At 49.0% G+C, this 21,431-nt stretch overlaps 2 protein-coding genes across 2 annotated transcripts; one reads left to right on the forward strand and one right to left on the reverse strand.

Moving 5' to 3' along the window:
- Positions 1–842: 842 nt before the first annotated feature.
- On the reverse strand, positions 843–6,821 carry RPS28 (ribosomal protein S28). Its single transcript, XM_077331566.1, has 3 exons — positions 6,646–6,821; positions 1,073–1,227; positions 843–935 (listed from the first exon to the last, which is right to left on the reverse strand). Exons 1-2 carry the CDS (start codon positions 6,730–6,732, stop codon positions 1,105–1,107), a joined length of 210 nt encoding a protein of 69 aa, XP_077187681.1. The 5' UTR covers positions 6,733–6,821; the 3' UTR covers positions 843–935; positions 1,073–1,104.
- A 336-nt stretch (positions 6,822–7,157) lies between these two features.
- On the forward strand, positions 7,158–20,998 carry NDUFA7 (NADH:ubiquinone oxidoreductase subunit A7). Its single transcript, XM_077331565.1, has 4 exons — positions 7,158–7,327; positions 8,770–8,819; positions 10,840–10,989; positions 20,756–20,998. The coding sequence occupies exons 1-4, from the start codon at positions 7,277–7,279 to the stop codon at positions 20,850–20,852; spliced, it is 348 nt and encodes a 115-aa protein (XP_077187680.1). The 5' UTR covers positions 7,158–7,276; the 3' UTR covers positions 20,853–20,998.
- The last annotated feature ends 433 nt before the right edge of the window (positions 20,999–21,431 follow it).

Below are 21,431 nucleotides of genomic sequence, written 5' to 3' on the forward strand. Positions count from 1 at the left end.
CCAACTTTCTGTAAAATAAAGCAACTGCTGATTTTTCTCTTCTAGGGCTGGAGTTACGACCAGACAGTACGTCAACCAGCTTAGAAATGCCTAACCCTTCCCCCATCCCAGCACTGCTAAACACATCCCAACATTACTGCAGAAGACACCAGTTAGTCCATGCTAGTCACCCTTGAGGTCCCACTAAACTATTTTACAGTGGCTTAAGATACACCTCCAGCACAGAAAACATGAGGTGGGTGGGTGTTGGTAACAGCCTACACTGAGTTTTTTAAAGCAGGGAAGTTAAATGGACACAAGAGCCTGGACAAGGTACCAGCTGAATGGGCCCATTAAGTTCTTGTGGGAGCTGAAGAATAGAAGGAACTGCCTCTGTGGGTGGGCTGGGGTTTGGTTTCTTTTGCTGAAGTTTTGAACTTTGTAGTGTAATAGGAATGTGACCGAATCTCCCATCCATTCGGGAAAACATTCCCCAAGATATGTTTTCGATATATGACAATTCCAGCTGATTATACCCAGATTTCCTATGCTGTGAAGGTTTGTAAACCACACTTGAGTCCTGAGTTTTAGAAGTACTAGAGTAAGTACTAGATAAATAAAACGAGTCTGACTTGAGAAACAAAGGAAATGAAACAGGCCTTGCATGCCACGCATCAGTCGGGATCTGGAAAAGCATGGGGTTGATGTTGGGGGGTCAAGGTCAGGGAACTGCAGGATAGGGGATCCAGTAAGAGGTTCTGTAAACACACCAGTCCACACCTCCCGCAGGCTGCCTCCACCTCCCGCCTAATATCTGCCTGCCACTGATTCTTGAAAAACCACCAATGACAGCACAAAAGCAATGGGAGGGGCATAGAAATTTTATTCAGTGTCACCAAGACAGAGGTCTGCAGCCAGAAGGCACAACAGGTCACACTCAAGGAGTTGGATGCCACCTGCAGAGTAAAAAAAATGGAAAATGTGAAAATGGAAGCTTAACTGGTGTTCTTAAGGCTGCTGCACCTCTGAGGGACAATAAATGCCGAGGGACAGAGTTCTCAGCAGAGGAGTGGGAGGCCAGCTACACACTTACAGGGGGTGGAGGACATGGCAAGCAGGGTCAGATCAGCGCAAGCGGCGAGCCTCTCGTTCCGATTCCAGCAGTGTGAGCACGTCTCCTTCCCGGACTGGGCCCTTCACGTTGCGGATGATGGAGCGGCTGGTGTCATCCATGAATTCCACCCGGACCTGCACAAGGAGGAAAAGGAAGGGTAGCATGAATCCCAGTTCTCACCCCACTAGTATGGGATGTCTGTGCTGGAGCTGCATTAGGAGTACTTTTGAAGCTTGAATGACGTTTTCCCTTAAGCATGTGTAGAGTGTTACCCGCCTTCACTCTTGTTATGGTGCAGTTAGCTGGCAGAGGAGAGGAGAGCTGTTTTTTCATAGCCTCCTTTTACCCGAAGGAGTTCCAACGCAGCTTACAAATATTCTTTTCCCTTCCCTTCCCTTTTCCCTACAAAAGACACCCTGTGAGGTAGGTGGGGCTGAGAGAGCTCTAAGAGGCCTGTGACTAGGCTTGCCAACTGCCACGAGCCGGCAGGTCTGAGAGTGGTGGTATACAAGATAGATGAATGAATGAATGAATGAGGTCACCCAGCTGCCTGCTTGTGCAGTCAAGAAGGGCAAGGACCCAGGTGGTATGCAGCTTTCAACATGATAAAAGAGTGGCATGTAAAAGTTCCATACAGGACCTTCATACCATTCCCTTTCCAAAACATGAAGTGCAGTCTGGGTTACAAGGAGGGCGTTGCATTTAGGGGGTGAATGAAGACACAGCTGCCCATATATCGCCCTATCCCCACAGTAAGTTCAGGGAGCATTTGGTCTGCCCCTCAATACAACATATAGAACTTTATTACACTGCAACGAATAACAGACTAAAGTACCTTCTTGGTTCACATATGGCTGATTAGAAAGATCAGGTGGCATTTTTAAAGCCAGAAATCTTTTGGCTTAGCTATGCAGAAAATCACACATTGAGATTTACTTGGTTCCCTTTCCCACACCCAGAAGCATTTTTATACTCAAAATCAGTTTACTCAAAGGGAATATACTAATAAGAAAGAGATAATTGTGGGCTTATTTCAAATCCTAGGCAGAGATTTTACACCATAAAGTGAAAGCGTAAAACGCATCTATCACATACTCTTATTACAATACAATACAATACCTTTATTGGCATAAAGCAGATAAGCAGGATAAACAAAGTTAGTCAGGATACATCAGACAGTTTAAATTTAAAAACTGAGGACAGAAATTCAGCCGTAATAAAAGTGATGTCAGCATCCTTATCACTCAGTAAAAATTGGCAAATCAGGTCTCTTGAATGGTTTCTCCGTTTTGGTATGAGAGGTATGATATGCCTTCTCTGTTCAGTGAACAAGGGACAATCCAGTAGGATATGTTGGATGGTGTCAGGAGAACTTGATTCACAGGTGCATAGTCTGTTTTCGAAGGGGATCTTGGCAAATCTCCCTTGTAATACTTTAGATGGAAAGGCGTTAAGCCGAGCAAGCGAAAACGCTCTGCGATGGAGGGGATTTGCCAAGTTATGGAAATAAGCCGGCATTATCCCGTGCTTCACTTGGGAGACCAAGCGCACAGGGAGAGCAGATTGCTGGCACAGTGGGATGGATTTTTTGAAATTCCTGATCAAGTAGCCTTTGTTTGATCTGGTACATAATGGAGGATTCATTCAGAGATAAGATGTAATCGTAGTCAATGCCAATTTGTTGGAGTGTAGTCAGGATGGTAGAGAACTATTTAAATTTAAAAGTGTCTCTCAGTAAACAGGCCAATAGACTATCTGATTGAACCTTAAAATGAATGTTTTAGCCAATATTTAAAGGTGAAAATCCAGGCCTTAGTTTCGAGAAGATTGTGTCCAGTTTCAAGACATAAAGAGGAGTAAGGGACGCAATTTGGAGTTCTCAAAATCTGCCGGAGGAAGGCAGACTGTAGCCTCTCTATGTTTTTGTTAAAACCTGAAATCCACAGAGGGATACTCTTATTATGTACACACACACGTATGTAATACTAGTCTTGGCCGGTGTGTATTTAAGAAGGCTCTAATTTCGGAAGCACTATTAAGGAAGGTTGTGGCAGAAATAAATTGTGTTTTTCATTATAGTTCCTGTGAACCATTTCAATCACACTAATCCAATTTACTATACAGGACACTCTGGCACTGGGATAAATTTGCCAGTTTCACTGAACTCATCACTGATATACAGAAGTAAACTGTTAGCATTTCTGTAAATTAATATTCTGCGGGGAAAGTGAGTGGCCATAAGTGGAACATAGATGTTCATGTAGCTTAACCTTTCTCAACTTTTTTACATTTGAGAAACCCGAGAGAAACACCAGAACTGGGGTGTTCGTGCAAAATATGGTTGGGAAGGAGAGCTGTGTACATGCCCACCTGGGGCCCCTCCCCTTCCCACCCCTCCAGGCTCATCCTTGGCCATTTTGAGAGGGAGGGTGGGTCAACATGACCATATATGGTCCTATCATCCAATGAACGTTTAACAAATTTAAAAAATATATTAAAATTAATTATCTCCCACCCATTCGGGAAAGCCTTACAGGCCCATCAAGAAACCCCAGGGTTACACGAAACACTGATCTAGCAGGACTGGTTACATGACCAAAATGCAAGAGGGGATGCATCAAAATCAGGATACTTAGAATTTCCATGGTCAGAGGAAGCACTGCAGATAACTAGATCGCACAGAGAAGCACTAGATCAGGGGTAGTCAACCTGTGGTCCTCCAGATGTTCATGGACTGCAATTCCCATGAACCCCTGCCAGCATTTGCTGGCAGGGGCTCATGGGAATTGTAGTCCATGGACATCTGGAGGACCACAGGTTGACTACCCCTGCACTGGAGCACCAGTGAAACCAGGACACTGGTCTACATGGTCAATGGATGACATGATCGGGGGTCCTTTTTGAAACTCACAAAAGCCGTAATTGCTTGGTATTTTCTCCCTTGCACTTCTGTGCACCACCTCATAAACAGTACAGGTGGAGGTAGGTGCCAGCCCAAATGGACAGAGCATCATTGACTTCCAATGTGCTTTTGCAGCTGGATTTTTTCTGCGGGAAACAGGAAAACCTACTTCTAAAGTACTGCTCTGCAAGGGAGATGAGGCTGAAGACTGACAGGGCCAGGGAGCAATCCACAAGGAGTGGGTGGCTTTAATCTCAGGGCCTCCTCCAGCATGTTCCCTCCAAGTTCAATGTGTCCATAGATGCAAGCATCCTGCACGTAAGGGGAGTGAACAGAGTCCTCAACAGAAGTGCCACAACGGGTACAAGAAGCTACTATGCCCGTAATCACCTACAATTCAAGAGTAGCTCACATTTAGAGAGAGAGAGAGAGACCTCAGTTTTTTATTTCCTGCTGAGACAGACTGATAGGGGTTAGAATCATACTAGGAGATTCAAGTTCAAATCCTCAACTGCAGTATAGAGACTAGCTGGAAGAGCTTTGGCTAGTCATTTGGTGGTGATGGTGGTGGAAAGGACTGTCAAGTTAGCTGCCATAAGGCAGTTCCATAGGATTTTCAAGGCAAAAGATGCTCTGAAGAGTTTTGCCACTGTCTGCCTCAGTGCTGTCCCATCCAAGTAGCAACCAGGGCCATCCCTACTTAGTTTCCAAGCTCTAATGAGATCAGGTTAGCTTAGGCCATTCAGTCAATTAGCCAAATCCATTTCACAGGGTTGCCATTAGAAGAAAGCTTTTTTAATACCCCGCTTTTCACTACCCAAAGGAATCCCCGAGGGGCATACAAACATCTTTCCCTTCCTCACCACACAACACCCACCCTGTGAGGTAAGTAGGCCTGAGAGAGTTCTAAGAGAACTGTGACTGGCCCAAGATCACCCAGCTGGTGCAGGTGGAGGAGGAGTGGGGAATCAAACCAGGTCAGAGCCTCTTTTAACCATCACACTACAAAATGGAGAAGGGGAGACTATTGTTGAAAACTGCTTCAAGTCTCTCTCAGACCTCTCTCATCTCCCCCTACCTCGCAGGGTAAAATCTGAGTTCAAAGTGACCTTTATGACCAACAAAGTTTTATTCAAGGTGTGACCTTTCATGTGCATGCACACTTCCTCTAACAATGGAACAGGAATCATCATAAATATAAGGAGAGAGTAAATTAGTAAAGAGCATCACGACAAATATGCAGCAAGATAATGAAGATTGGAGGGGATTGTAAGGAATATAAAGAGTTGAATGGGGTTAGGCATATGCAATGGGATACGGGAAATAGATCAAACCCTCCACCATAAAATACATGGACACAAGTCTGACATCAAAAAATCACAGGACTGAGAAACCTGTAAGGGAACACTTCAACCTTTCAGGACATTCAATGAGGGACCTCAAAGTAGCTGTTTGATTGCAAAGAAACGTCAAGAATAGACTGGAAAGGGAGGTTGTGGAGATGCAAATTACAACACTCAAAACAACAGAATCTCCAGGACTCAACAGGGATATTGGTTTCTTAATTCACTACATATGCTAACCTTATTCAACTCATATCTATATTCCTTACAATCCCCTCTTCATTTCATTTAGGACAATGGGACTATAATATGATGTAAGTATGTCTGTAATTTAGAATCTAACTCTCTGGTCTTCAGACAGGAGAACAAACACAGGACCTGTCACTTGCAGGGATGCTTCCATGCTTGGGTGGAGACAGATGGGACTAGCAACAAGCCTCTTTTATTACTTCTTTCTGCAACTGGGAAAGAACCTGCCATTAATCTCTAACATAAGCATTTTTATTACCCCTGTGTTTCTGTGAATGACAACTGAACCCAAAGGACTGATTTTGTTATTTTAGCAAGGAACTATCTTCATTACCATGCTGCATATTTGTCCTTATGCTGTTTACTAATTTACTCTTATATTTATACCCTTATGATTCCTGTTCCATTGTATGAGGAAGCATGCATGCACACAAAACACCTTGAATAAAGCTTTGTTGGTCATAAAGGTCACTTTGAACTCAGATTTTACCCCTCTTCAGACTCAAACTTTGTTCTACTATTTCATACCAACACGGCGACCTACCAGAATCTATCTCACAAAGTATCTGTCATGGAGAGAAGAGGGGTAAGTGATTGTAAGCTGCTCTGAGAGTCCTCAAGATATGAAAAAGCAGGGGTCTGTTGTAGGAAGAGGAAGGGAAGATGACTGGAAGCCGCTCTGAGACTCACTAGGCATGCTGTCTGACCTCCGGCAGTCCCAGTTCTCTCAGACCTCCAAGCCCTGCCTACCTCACAAGGGTGTCTATTGTAGGGAGGAAAAAGGAATGCGAATGTAAGCTGAACGCTGGCTGACCTTAGGCCAGTGACATTTCTCTCAGAGCTCCCCGCCCTGCCTACCTCGCTGGGGCGTCTGTTGGGGGGGGGGGGAGAAAAGGCAGGCGACTGGAGCCTCAGTATGTTTGCTGACTGACCTTAGGCCAGTGACAGTTCTCTCAGACCTCCCCGCCCTGCCTACCTCGCCGGGGTGTCTGTTGTGGGGGGGGGGGGAGAAAGGGCAGGCGACTGGGAGCCCCGCGTCCGACCTCCCCGCGGCTCACCTGCGTGCACTGGCCCTGGGAGCCCGTCCGGCCGAGCACTTTGGTCACGCGGGCCAGCTTGATGGGCTGCACGCGGCTCGTGTCCATGGCGGCGGCGGCGACTAAAGAGGTCACGTGGCGCGGAGCCGCGACTTATATAGACGCGCCTGAGAAGCTCTCGCGAGACTTCCCGGCAGCCCCTGTGCGAATGGCCACTTTTCCCGGCATCCTTCAACAAATATCGTGAATTCTCTTTGTTTATTTCTGAGGGCCTAACTGGGATTGTTTCCCTCAGTTTGTTAGACAATAGTGTTGAATAGCATTATCGGTTATCAGTTTTCCTTCAATGGGGACCCAACGTATTATTTTAGAGGGCCGTCCCCGCCCGTTTTCTCGCGTTCCCAGCAACCCCTGCGCGATACGAGGGACTCTCGTCATGCCGCGCAACGACGAACCCGACAGAAAAGTATCTTCCCAGCATGCTCCGCGCGACTCTAGGCCTCCTTTTTCTCTCAGCACTCCTGGCGCTCTGATGCCCCGCCTCTATCCCTTGGGGAGCCTTCTTCCCAGCATGCCTCGCGCGCAGCCGCGTCCTTCCATTCTTCCCAGCATCCCCCGCGGTCTCTTCTGCCCTTGACAATTCGAAGCCAAGATGGCGAGCGCCACGAATATCATCCAGCGGATTCGCAACTGGATGGCGGGGGTAAGACCCGAGACCGGCGGGCTGCGCCAGGCTCCCCTCCCAGAAATTCTTTGCAAGGATAGGCCACGCAACTTGGTCGCCAAGCACCCGAGGGGCTCCATTTCGCAAGCCTCGCCTTGCAAAGGCTTCTGGGAGTTGTAGTCCCTTCAGATGGTGTCGGGCAGGGGTAGTTAACCTGTGGTCTTCCAGATGTTCATAGAATCCCAGAGTGGGAAGGGGCCATACAGGCCATCTAATCCAAGCCCCTGTTCAACACAGGATCAGCCCAAAGCATCCTAAAGCATCCATGAAAAGTGTGTATCCAACCTTTGCTTGAAGACTTCCAGTGAGGGGGAGCTCCCCACCTCCTTAGGCAGCCTATTCCACTGCTGAACTAGACCCATAGAATCCTAGAGTGGGAAGGGGCCATGCAGGCCATCTAGTCCAACCCCCTGCTCAACGCAGGATTAGCCCTAAGCATCCTAAAGCATCCAAGAAAAGTGTGTATCCAACCTTTGCTTGAAGACTGCCAGTGAGGGGGAGCTCACCACCTCCTTAGGCAGCCTATTCCACTGCTGAACTACTCTGACTGTGAACATTTTTTCCTGATATCTAGCCTATATCGTTGTACTTGTAGTTTAAACCCATTACTGCGTGGAGAGGAGAGGTCCTCTGCAGCCAACGGAAACAGCATCCTGCCCTCCTCCAAGTGACACCCTTTCAAATACTTAAAGAGGGCTATCATGTCCCCTCTCAACCTCCTTTTTTCCAGGCTGAATGTTCCCAAGTCCCTCAACCCATCTTCAAATGGTTCGGTCTGTGTTCATGGACTACAATTCCCATGAGCCCCTGCCAGTGTTTACTGGCAGGGGCTCGTGGGAATTGTAGTCCATGAACATCTGGAGGACCACAGGTTAACTACCCCTGGTGTCAGGGACAGGGTGGTGCTCTGTTCAAAGGAGTTTGTTTTGGTTTTGTTGTTCCGTTCATTTCGTATTTCATTACAACCAGGCATGGCTTTTAAAGAAATGCCTCTTTTTGCCCATGGAAAGCTAAAATTAAGGCTAGTAGACCTACTGCACAATTTCTTCTGTCCATATAAATAATTTATTTTTGGAAGATGCAAAACTGGTGGACAGCACAGCACCATGAGCTGAATTATCCACATTCTACCTCTGGAAGTATGGAGTGAGGCAGCCTTCTGGGTTCTCGTAGTGTTCCCCATGATAATAGCAGGAAACCAGAGTAAGTATTGCAAACCTATCCCACAGAGGCATTTCAGGGTTATTGGAAAATACTAATCTACCCTTGTAGGTTCCAGCCATATTCTCAGTGGGTTCACTGGCAGAGGTACCCTTTTATCAGTTTGTTTTTTCAGCTTTGTTGTGGACTCAATTGCCTGGAGGTTGCAGCCTTGGCCTGAGCCTGTCTTGTCTGTCCGTCTTTTTGTTTCCTTTAAACAGCGAAACTTGCAAGCCAAACTGCAGCTACGCTACACAGAGATCTCTAAGCGGTAAGTTCCTTGAGCATCAACAGCTGGCTTCTCAAAAGCTGGCTCCTGTGTCCTTTGCGTGAAATAGAGGATTGGCTTGGATGAATTTGGAGGAGGCTTAAAGAAACTCATGAGGGAGGAAAGAGCTATTGTCATCATCTTTAAACCGCCCGTGGCGCCGCGGGCGCCATGGACTAAATAAAAGGCTAAGGGGTTCTAGGGCGGGATGTGTCCGTGATGAGGAAGGGTCCGGATTGGACCCTTCCTCCGGACAGACAGTCGGAGGGACCAATAGGCAGGCGCGCAGCGCCTGCCGATTGGTCCCTCAGATTCCCAACCCCAGCAACTGCAATTGCTCCCTTTGCCGCTGGCCTGGCGCGTTGGAGGCGCAAAGCGCCTCCAACGCGTCAGGCCACCCGCAAGGGAGTCCCGGCAGCCGCGTAGAGCGCGGCTGCTGGGGGCACCCTGCATGGCAGCCTGACGTGGCGAGAGGTGCAAAGCGCCTCTCACCGCGTCAGGCTGCCGTCCGAGCGAGCCCCCGGCAGTCGGATCTGCCAAAGACCCGCCTGCAATTCAACATGGCCACCGCGGACACACCGAGGAGCCGAGGACACCCCGGCGCCTCCGCCTGCCCTCGACGACGCCTCCAGAATAAGGTGCCCTTCCTTCCCGAGCGCTGCCCTGTCCCTCCCTCTGCCCCCCACATTCTAGCGCCCATTGTATTTGGTTTACAATGGGCTCTTTTCCTAGTAATAACATAATAATGAAAGAGGGAACTCCATTTTGGGGGAAAACATGCTTCTGAGTATTAATTGCCTTTATACTCTCTTGGCATGCTTTCCAAAAGTATTATTGCCTATCATGAAAGGTGATGGTGATATTAGGATGTACCAATAAGTTTGCCAACCTCCAGGTGTTGGCTGGAGATCTTCTGGGATTACAACTGATTACAGAGTTCAGTTCCCCTGGAGAAAATGACCATTCTGGAAAGTTGACTCTATGGCATTATGTACCCCCTTGAAGTCATTCTCTTCTCCAAACCTCAGCCTCCTCCAGCTCCATCCCCCAAATTTCTGAATATTTCCCAAACTAGAGCTGGCATCCCTAGCTACCAACTCAAGTCTGATCCCATAGGATAATTTCTATGGATTTATCAGTGTTCTAATCCATCATGATATCCAAAACTTTCAATGGGCAGTTTTGAGGATATAGAGCTTGTTTCTGTCTCTGGGAAAGATTAAGTTGGCATGCTTGCAGATACGTATGTGAGCTTTTGAACTCTCTGGGCTCCTTCACACACTCTGGTACTTCCTTTAATCAGTTAAAACCGGTTGCATGACCATAAGCACTGCATTTACAGATCTGTAGGGCTACAGAGCATTGTGGTGCTTGATCTAATGGACTGAACTAATACAGTTATAACCTCACTTGCAACAAAGAAACTATCCCTCCTGGATAGCACCCAAGCTTACAGTAGTTAAGCAGCTCCATCCTGTACTGTTCCAGCCTGTAAATGGTATTCTGAATTAAGAAGTTTCATTTAGCCGTATGGAAGGGCAGTGTAAAAATCTAATTAAATAAATGAACATGGCTCATAGCCCTCAAAAGACCTCTTCTCCAATGAATTTCTCTCATTCCTTTTAAAAACCAGATACACCACTGACCAGTGCCATAGCTCAAGCGTAGTCAACCTGTGGGCCCCCAGATGTTCATGGACTACAGAAAATGCTGGCAGGGGCTCATGGGAATTGTAGTCCATGAACATCTGGAGGACCACTGGTTGACTACCCCTGCCATAGCTTATGGCAGCCAATTTACTAGGTTCATCCTTGTTCAACAGCAGGAAGTATTTCAGTTTAAATAGTACAGAGGTGACCTTCTGCATGACCTGTATAGAATCAAGACAACTGAAGGGAATCTAACCATCCAGCAGTATCTGGTCAGAATGATGACACATGTGCTCCCTTCCTGGTCCACCCCCCCCCCACACACACACTTCTAGTTTCTGTGTTGTGACCTTCTTAAACTTCCTGTTCTCTAGGACTCAGCCCCCTCCAGCACTTCCTGTTGGCCCCAGCCACAAGTTCGCCAACAATTATTATTGTACTCGGGATGGGCGCCGGGAAACTTCCCCTCCAATCATCATCGTCTCATCGCAGAAAACTTTGGCCCCGGGAGACCAGGCGGCCAGGTAATTTCCTGCAGCCACCCACTCCGGGAGATGAAACAAAGACACCCCTCATTGTTTGATCTGAAAGACGTCAGGAAGCCGCCTTTCTTGTGCTGACTGGTGGTCAGTTTCCTGAGCAGTTTTCTTAGGACAGCGGGTTTGTTTTTATTGAGAGCGGTCAGTGGACAAAAAAAACCCTTTAAGCAGCTCTAGTTTTTCAACGATTCAGGCTTTCAAATTTTGACCTGTTGCCCCCCCTCTAAGGAATTGTAAAGATAGCATGTTTTTGGTTTCCCTCCAGATTTGAAAACAGCTGTGGGGGGATGGGTACAAAGTTGATCAAAACTAGAGAGGGGTAAGGGTTTGCCAGAACTTTCCCCCGTCCCACTTGCAGTATCTCCTTCTTCTGTTGGCAACGGTTCTTTCTAGGTAAAGAGGGAAGAAACACAAATTCAAAAGGTCTGACTTGGTATTACCCACAATAGATGAGTTGGTGAAGATGAGGGAACTTGCAGAGATGGACAAACTTACTTCTTTCATTAGAGAAAATACAATATCTGCATTTATCAGAAACTAGAAACATCCAGCTTGGTGGAATGAGTTGCCGGTTGAAGTACAAGCTTTGACAGAACTTCCCAAGTTTGGGAGGGCTTGCAAGGGCCAACAGGCGTTTGGTTGAAGCCAAGGATCACCATTACCATCAAAGCTTGAGCCCCTAGATACCCCCCCCCCCCCCGCCCCCAATTACTCCTCTGTTGTTTTTGGCTAAATGCTGTCCACCTTACTTAGAATCATAGAATCATAGAGTTGGAAGGGGCCATACAGGCCATCTAGTCCAACCCAACTCAGTGCAGGAGTAGCCCAGAGCATCCTAAAGCATCCAAGAAAAGTGTGTATCCAACCTTTGCTTGAAGACTGCCAGTGAGGGGGAGCTCACCACCTCCTTAGGCAGCCTATTCCACTGCTGAACTACTCTGACTGTGAAACTGTTTTTCCTGATATCTAGCCTATATCGTTGTACTTGTAGTTTAAACCCATTACTGCGTGTCCTTTCCTCTGCAGCCAATGGGAAAAGCATCCTGCCCTCTTCCAAATGACAACCTTTCAAATACTTAAAGAGGGCTATCATGTCCCCTCTCAACCTCCTTTTCTCCAGGTTGAATGTTCCCAAGTCCCTCAACCCATCTTCATAGGGCTTGGTCCCTTGGCCCCAGATCATCTTCGTCGCTCTCCTCTGTACCCTTTCAATTTTATCGACGTCCTTCTTGAAGTGAGGCCTCCAGAACTGCACACAGTACTCCTGGTGTGGTCTGACCAGTGCCGTATACAATGGGACAATGACATCTTGTGATTTTGATGTGATGCCCCTGTTGATAAAGCCCAAAATGGCATTCGCCTTTTTTACCGCTGCATCACACTGCCTGCTCATGTTTAGTTTACACTCCACAAGTACCCCAAGGTCTCGTTCACACACAGTGTTACCTAGAGGCGTATCCCCCATCCAGTAGGCATGCTTTTCATTTTTCTGACCCAGATGCAGAACTTTACACTTATCTTTATTAAATTGCATCTTGTTCTCATTTGCCCATTTTTCCATTGTGTTCAGATCTCGTAAAACTCTGTCCCACCACCCCCTCATCTATCAAAAGCTTTGCTAAAATCCAAGTAAACGACATCAACCAAATTTCCACGATCCAGCAAACCTGTTACTTGGTCAAAAAAGGAAACTAGGTTGGTCTGGCAGGACCTGTTGGAGACAAATCCATGCTGACTTCCTTGGATCACCAAATTGTCCTCCAGATGTTTGCAGATCGCTCCCTTTAATATCTTCTCCATTATCTTCCCCACAACAGAGGTCAGATTCACTGATCTGTAGTTTCCCGGGTCATCCTTCCTCCCTTTTTTGAAGATCGGAATAACGTTTGCTCTCTTCCAGTCCTCCGGGACATCTCCAGTCCTTAAAGAGGTTCCGAAGATGATGGACAAGGGCTGTGCAAGTTCTCTGGAAAGTTCTTTGAGTACTCTCGGGTGCATTTCATCCGGCCCAGGGGATTTTAACTCATCCAGTGCAGCTAAATGCCTCTCAACAACCTCTCTATCCATGTTAACCTTCCACCCAGACACTATCCTTTGGCTACTGCCATCTCTAGATGTGCCTAAACCCTTTGATCTGCAGGAAAAAACAGATGTAAAATAGGTACTAAGCCTTTCTGCTTTCTCTGCATCTTCCATTAGAGTTTGTCCATCCGCACCCAACAGTTGGCCTATTGCCTCCTTTACTTTACGTTTGCTCCTTACATAACTGAAAAATCTTTTCTTGTTACAATGGGCTTCCCTGGCCAATCTTAGCTCACTCTCAGCTTTGGCCTTTCTAATGATTGATCTACAGTGCCTATTAACCTGTAGGTACTCTTCTTTAGAGCTCTGTCCTTCCCTCCATTTCCTGAACATTTTCCTTTCCTTTCTTAGTTCCTCTTGAAGTTCTCTGTTCATCCAAATAGGCTTCTTAGAGCTCCTGCAGTGTTTTTGTCTTTCTGGGATAGTCATTGATTGAGCATGCAATAGCTCTTGTTTGAGTAGCGCCCACCCTTCACATGCTCCCTTCCCTTTCAGCATTCTCGTCCATGGTATGACACTCATCATTTTTCTGAGTTTAATAAAGTTTTCCCTATGAAAATCCAACATCTGCGTCTGGCTACAAGCTTCCTTGGCTCCCCATCTCAAAAGGAATTCTATGAGGATATGGTCACTTCCCCCTAGGGTCCCCACCTGCCAGGCACAGATGGTAGGAGCAAGGTACATAGATTGTTTTAATGTATATGAAACCTGAAATTTACTGTACTGGTTTTTACCTGATAGTGTAAGCTGCCCTGAGACAGTGAGGAGAGTGATGACCTATACATCGAAATATAAATACAATTTTTATATGAAAAGGAAAGAATATGAGCTGATGATTTGTGGTTTAGATGATTAAGAAAAAAAGATTTATAGGACAGGAAAAAAGAGAGCTTCTTAAAGATTTCATAGAATGATAGAGTTGGAAGGGACCTTCAGGGTCATCTAGTCCAACCTCCTGCACAATGCAGGAATTCACAACTACCTGCCCGCCCACAGTGACCCCAATTCCATGCCCAAGTCATCCCCCCAATAAAAAATCTCCAGAATCCAGCCTGGCCTAGAGGAAATTCACTTATCCCACAGTGGTGATCAGCAATTCCCTGGGGATGCAAGGAAGGGCAACAAGAGACAAGCACTGGCACATCCCTTCCTGCCCACCCACTCACCATATGCCCACGGTCATAAAACCAGCATTTATAGGATAGGGAAAAGGTTTCTTAAAGATTTATAGGATGGGAAAAATTAGCTTTTTTCTTTTATAATGGCAAAATAAGTGGTAAGTTTGTAACTTATATTTGTCATGGAGAAAACCAGAAGTCTGTTCTTTGTATATCTATATACCACATTTTTCTTTCTTTAGTATTGTAGTTTATATATTTTTTCCAAGATATAAAAATAAAAACCCCATTTAGAGAAAAAATGTCTGACTTTCTCTATGTCAGACGCACAGGAAACTCACAACAAAACTTATTCAAAAGAAAAGAGTTTTATTGATTAGCACTATACGCATTGGACTGAAAGTCAAATCTGACCAGAGGCCAGATTTGCCCCAGCTTATCAATACATTTCTCCCGCCCAAAACTTGACAGTTCCCAAGGAGGGGGGTAGGAGAGAAAAGACATGTGTGTTAAAACAACAGGATTCCATTCTCCCAGCCTTGAGAGAGGTGACAACAACCCTGTGAGCCCACAACAAGATAAGGTTAACATAACATCACTACTCTACTTTATAGCTTACAAACTACAAGGCCAGGGCAAGCAGGCGCCAGGCCCAATCAAGCAATATAACTGACATGGAGGAACTCAGGCTAATTTATGACAGAGATTCTACAATCCTGACATCCCTCCGCATTAAAACTAACTCACTCCCCCACCTAGCCGGCATCCACCGGGCGAGGACAATCAGGGAATGCTCGATGGAAAGCCCGGAGAAGGCGGGGCGCCTTCACATTCCCAGCCTCAACCCACTCCTTGTCCCCAGAGGGAAAATCTTTCCAATCGACCAAATACTGGAGGCGACCCTTATGCATACGAGAGTCTAAAATTTGGTTAACTTCATAGTGGGTGTCTTTGTCGATGTATATCGGCACCGGCGTAGCTGGAGGAGGGTGCCATTCATCCGGGACGGGAGCTCTCCGCAGCAGGCTGGAATGAAAAACCGGATGCACATTCCTATAAGTCTTTGGTAAAGCAAGTTCCACAGTTACAGCATTTATTAGTTTAACCACTTTAAATGGGCCCACATATTTTGGGCCAAGCTTCTTGGATTTTTGTTGACACCGCAAATTCTTTGTGGACAAATAGGCCAGATCTCCCACTTTCCATTCTGGTGCAGGTACCCGTTTTTTATCTGCCTGGGCTTTATAGGCCTGTTTCGCCCCTTTGAGGCTGGCAACTATCTCCGGCCATCCTGCACTGATGGTTGCAGCCCACTTATTAATGTCAGGGGCTTCGGTGGAGCTAAGTTCCCAAGTGGGTGCTGCCACTAAATCAGTCCCATACACCACCTTGAAGGGGGATACCCCCGTTGAGGCGTGGGCCCCATTGTTATAGGCAAATTCAGCGAGTGGCAGTAAGGAAACCCAGTCATCTTGCTGATGATTGATAAAGCAGCGCAAATATTGCTCCAAGATCTGGTTGACTCTCTCGGTCTGGCCATTAGACTCGGGGTGATAGCCTGAGGTGAGGGCTTGTTCTATGCCTAACAGCTTCAGGAGCTCCCGCCAGAACTTGGCAACGAACTGGGGGCCCCGATCCGTCAGAACACGTGTCGGGATCCCGTGCAGACGTACCACGTGGTTTATAAACATTGAAGCCAATTTGGCTGCAGTAGGCAAGGCCGTGCACGGGATAAAATGAGCCTGCTTTGAAAAAGCGTCCACTACCACCCAAATGACGGTTTTCCCTTGACTGGGAGGTAAGTCCGTAATAAAATCCATAGTGACATCCGTCCAAGGCCGAGAGGGGGTGGGCTGGGGCTGCAACAGCCCTTTTTTCTTCCCCCCAGCAGGTTTTGAGGCGACACAAATGGGGCACCCCTGCACATACTTTTCCACATCCTTGCGCAGAGAGGGCCACCAATACTGTCTCCTGACCAGGTGCAGAGTTTTCACAAACCCAAAATGTCCAGCTGTTTTCGCATCGTGACAAAGTTTTAAAACCTCTCCCCTGGCCGCAGCCGGGACAAAAAGCCTCTCGCCTTTGAAAAAGAGCCCCCCCTTCTCAGTCAGATCGGGGCGGAGGGAGTAAAATTCCGAGTCCTGTGACAACTCCTTCTGGACCCAACCCCCTGGAATGGGCGTTACAGATTTCGTGTGGCTGCGCGTCACCGCGGCCATCCCCAGTTGGGCGGGGGTAAAAACTGTATCCACCAATGGGTCTCGTTTGCTGTTGTACTGGGGCAGGCGCGACAGGGCGTCTGCCAGAAAGTTCATTTTGCCGGGTAGATGTTTAAGGGAGAAGTTAAAACGAGCGAAAAACTCCGCCCATCTCATCTGTTTTGCCGAAAGCGAGCGGGGCTGCTTGAGCGCCTGGAGGTTTTTATGATCCGTCCAGACCACAAATGGCACTGCGGACCCCTCTAACCAATGCCTCCAAGTGGAAAGAGCCAATTTGACTGCAGCCGCTTCCTTCTCCCAAATGGCCCAGTTCCGTTCTGCCCCAGAAAATTTCTTTGAAAGATAGGCCAGCGGGTGCAACTTCCCATCCTCCCCCTCTTGGAGGATCACGGCCCCCATTGCCACGTCCGAGGAATCTACTTGCACGGTGAATTGCCTAGTTGGGTCAGCATGGGCCAGCACCGGTTCGGACGTAAACAACAATTTCAGTCTGTCAAACGCGTCCTGGCATGGGGGAGTCCAATGGAGAGGCGCCCCCGGACGGTTAGCTGTCTTTCCCCCTTGTTTGGTTTTCAACAAATCAGTAAGAGGCAACGCCACTTTGGCAAAATTGGGGATAAAGGTTCTATAAAAATTAGCGAACCCCAAGAAACTTTGTAATTGCCTCCTAGTACGGGGGGGTTCCCACGCCAACAGGTCCCGCACTTTGCCCGGGTCCATTTCAATCCCAGCCTGGGAGACCCGGAAGCCCAGAAACTCCACCGCATCTTGGTGGAACTCGCATTTTGACAGTTTGGCAAACAACTGGTGCTCCCGCAAGCGGCGGAGCACCTCACGGACCAGGTTAGCATGACTCTCAACATTTTCTGAATACACAAGAATATCATCAATATAAACCAACACCCCTTGGTACAATAAATCATGCATAATTTCATTAATCATATTCATGAACACGCCCGGAGCGCCGGCGAGGCCGAACGGCATTACGGTGTACTCAAACTGCCCCAGAGGAGTGTTAAAGGCTGTCAAATATTCGTGTCCCTTCTTTATTCGGACCCGGTAATAGGCCTCCCTTAAATCCAGTTTCGTGAAGATTCGCGCCTTCCCCAAGTGGCCTAATAAGTCCTTTATCAGGGGGAGCGGGTAGGCGTTGCATGTGGAGACTGCGTTCAAACCCCGGTAGTCGGTGCACAAGCGCAGTGAACCGTCTTTCTTTTTCACAAAGAGGACCGGGGCCGCCAAGGACGATGTGGCTGGTCTAATAAAGCCCCTCGCCAAGTTTTTATCCAAAAATTCCCTGAGCTCCGCCATTTCCCGCGGGCTCATGGAGTAAAGCTTGGCTTTGGGGAGGGGTTCCCCCTTCTTCAATTCAATTGCACAGTCAGTTTTACGATGGGGAGGAAGTTGGTTGCACTCCACCTCCGCGAACACATCAGCAAAGTCCCGATACTCGGGAGGAAGCGCTGCCCCCCCGGATCCCAATGCGGCCACAACCCCCGAGCTCGGGGGACTCCGCGCCCGCGCGTGCTGCTCGCAAGCGGGCGAGGTGAACTCCACAGTACCTTCTTTCCATTTCACTAGGGGGTCATGTTCCTTCAGCCAATCCAACCCCAACACGCAAGGGAAGGCAGAGTGAGGGGCTACCAAAGGTTGGATTTGCTCCCAATGTTTTTTTATGTCCAAGTCCATTGGGCGCGTTTTTGCCGTGGCTTCCCCTCCGGGGGCACATTTCCCATCTAATTGGGTGATTGGCAAGGGTTCTTTCAGCGGCACCTTTCCCACCCCCAAAGTCTCGGCCAGCGCTGGGCTCACTAATGATTGAGTGCACCCCGAGTCCACGATACATCGGACACCCACTGTTTTCCCCGACTTGGGGTTGGAGAGATTGGCAGGTAAGAGCAGCAAGGGGGAATCACTCACCGCGCGTTTGCCCCTGTTGGCGGCCTGCTGGCGGGGCGCCTTTACAGCAGACCGTCCTCGTTTCCCGACTGCGCCTCTGCTTGGTCCTCCTCCTCCGGCTCGCTACTTTCCTCCGAGTCGTCCACTGCCGGTACGGCAGCCACAGGCACCAGCAGGGACTTGGCACTTTTCTTCGGAGCGGCTTTCTTGGTGGGCTGAGCTTTCGTTGGGGGGCTATTCACGGCTCTCGGTGTCGATCCCGCTTTCGACGGGCATTGTGCGAGAAAATGCCCCGCTTGGCCGCAACCCAAGCACAACCCTTTCGCCATGCGCCGGGTGCGCTCCGTCGGCTCCAGCTTCGCACGGGGCTTGACTTTCGCCGGGGTGGAAGTCTTCGCCACAGTTTTACCCGCTAAGACCTGAATCATCGAGGCCCGCTCCAATCGATTTTCCATCTCTCCAGCCAATTGGACCCACCCGTCGACGGTAAGCGGGTCTTCCAAAAGGAGGCATTTGTCGGCCAGAGTGGGATCGAGGCCCCCCACAAACGCCAGCACGCGTTGGGGTTCGGTCCAGTCAGGCACCGAAGACGCCAGCTCCTTAAATTCCCTGGCATACTCAACCACTGACAATTTTCCTTGCCGGTGAGCCCTGAGTTTCTTCTCTGCAGTCTCCCGTTCGAACGGCTCCACATACATCTGGCGCATGGCTCGCAGGAAGTGGTTGAAATTACGGATGGCTTGGGGATGATAACGGTACAAGTCCAGGAACCATTTGGCAGCCTTGCCTTCTAGGGCCTGCCCCACAAAACGCACCCGCTCGGCGTCGTCATGGAACGTAAAACCCATGTCCATCATGTAGGCCTGGAGATGCACCAGGAACGTAGGAAATTCTGCGGGGTTCCCCGAAAACTTAGCCTTGAATTTATAGGTGCTCCGCATCTCCACTCCACGGAGGTGGGGGGGTAGGCGCCCTGGGCCCCATTCCGCTGGCGCCGGAGCTGGGACCAGGGGCCTTGCACCCCGGCCGATGCCCCGTCCTCGTCCCGCCGCCACTCTCGCTCGATCTGCCACCCTCGCCGCCTCTGCTGCCCGCGCGGCCGCCGCCGCTGCTTCTCGCGCCGCAGCAGCTGCTGCCGCCTCGGCTCCCGCAACGTCCGCCGCCGCCGCCGCCGCCGCTGCTGCCGCCGCCGCTGCCTCAGCGTCTCCGTCCGCGCCGTCGCCTCCGGCTCCGTCGCCACCAGTGCCACCCGCGTCCTCTCGCTCCTCGTCTTCGTTTTCCCTTTCCCTCTGCGCTCTCGCCCGCGCCGCAGCCTCCGCCTCGATCTCCAGCTGCGCTCTGGCTCTGGCCACCGCTTCAGCATCCGCTGCTGCTTGTGTGTCCGCCATGCCGTGCTCCCGCAGGGCAAGCCCACCGCTCGCTCTGCGCCCGCTGGTATCGTGTGCACCACCACCGAGCACTTCCTTCAACAGGCGTTGTGTCCGGCGTTTCTCCTCCGGATCCAACCGACCCGAAAGGTCCTGCAGCCAGTTGGTCACCCTGTCCAGCTTGTACTGCAAGTCCTGCGTCTCACCCACAGGCTCCAGTCCGTAGCTAGGCAGTGCCAGGTGCTCCGGCCACACTTCGTCCCCGGTAGGGCGGTCGTACCTCGACAATCGCCTACGCTGGGTGACGTGTCGTTCCAAAAATTCCTCGGGCCCCGGGGTTGTCCCCGAGATTGCCCTCAGCATGCCCGAGCTGTACGGCCCTGCACTGGCACCGTCGCCCTGGGAAAGGTCCCAATCCAGGCCCTCTCCCTGCTCAGAAAAAGTATGTCCCTCGCCCTGCATTTTCGCAGGTGAAAGGAGTTGTGAGATTTGACTTGATGTCAGACGCACAGGAAACTCACAACAAAACTTATTCAAAAGAAAAGAGTTTTATTGATTAGCACTATACGCATTGGACTGAAAGTCAAATCTGACCAGAGGCCAGATTTGCCCCAGCTTATCAATACATTTCTCCCGCCCAAAACTTGACAGTTCCCAAGGAGGGGGGTAGGAGAGAAAAGACATGTGTGTTAAAACAACAGGATTCCATTCTCCCAGCCTTGAGAGAGGTGACAACAACCCTGTGAGCCCACAACAAGATAAGGTTAACATAACATCACTACTCTACTTTATAGCTTACAAACTACAAGGCCAGGGCAAGCAGGCGCCAGGCCCAATCAAGCAATATAACTGACATGGAGGAACTCAGGCTAATTTATGACAGAGATTCTACAATCCTGACACTCTATTGTGTCCCTAATGCTCTATTGCATTTAAGGATTCAGTTAATTAGCGTGGGGGGGAGCCTCAGTGCAGTTTGGTCTTGGTTTTTCATGGGTAGGGAGTACAGGGAGATGTTGTATAATATGTTTCTGCCGAATTTTTCATTTCCTCTCACTTTGCCCAGGCTGGAATCTGCGGTGGCAGTAGCCGAGAAACAACCGGTGATCCCTGGCCCCATGCCTCGGAAACTGGAGCTGTCCAAGGACGAACCGTACTTGTGAACAAACTGGGGGTCGCTCAAGGTTGACGTTGGTGCCGCTTGGCACGGTAACGGCTGGAGGTGTGATCCAGCATGGAAACATTTCAGGCCTGGAGGCTCCTGGTTTGTTTTGGTGCGTAATAGATGATTAAAGAGACTCAATCCTTAGTGTGGGCTGAATTTTTGTAACACTGCCCTTAGCGGTTCATGGGATTTTGAGGGATTCATGCACGCAAGCTTGTGCCATGAATTTGGTACTGCATCTCTCCTGCAGAGAACATCTGAAGAGCCCTGCGGAATTAGGTCACAGGTCCATCCAGTCCAATATCCCGTCTCCCCCAGCAGCGTGCCAGATGCCTCTGGGAAGCCTATCAGCCAGTGGTTCTCCACCTTCCTAATGCCACAACACTTTAATTCAGTTCCTCATGTTGTGGTGACCCCCAACAGAAATTAAACCGAGACTGACCAATGGTGTGAAGATCCATTGTTCATGATTGTAAATAAACTGTTTTTTTCCCTCGGGTTTCTCAGTTCAGTTCTGCCTCTTGTCTCACCATGCGAGGGAGGGATGGCCTCTGTCTGGTCTGCAACCCCATTTTTA

The sequence above is a fragment of the Paroedura picta genome, chromosome 4 (assembly GCF_049243985.1).
Source record: "Paroedura picta isolate Pp20150507F chromosome 4, Ppicta_v3.0, whole genome shotgun sequence".
Lineage (NCBI taxonomy): Eukaryota > Metazoa > Chordata > Lepidosauria > Squamata > Gekkonidae > Paroedura > Paroedura picta.

Coding starts and splice junctions, on each gene's coding strand:
- RPS28 (XM_077331566.1), bottom strand. CDS start 6,732: ATGGACACGAGCCGCGTGCAGCCCATCAAGCTGGCCCGCGTGACCAAA. Junction 1,228..6,645: donor CCCAGGGCCAGTGCACGCAG/GTGAGCCGCGGG, acceptor CTCCTTGTGCAG/GTCCGGGTGGAATTCATGGA.
- NDUFA7 (XM_077331565.1), top strand. CDS start 7,277: ATGGCGAGCGCCACGAATATCATCCAGCGGATTCGCAACTGGATGGCG. Junction 7,328..8,769: donor TTCGCAACTGGATGGCGGGG/GTAAGACCCGAG, acceptor TCCTTTAAACAG/CGAAACTTGCAAGCCAAACT. Junction 8,820..10,839: donor TACACAGAGATCTCTAAGCG/GTAAGTTCCTTG, acceptor CCTGTTCTCTAG/GACTCAGCCCCCTCCAGCAC.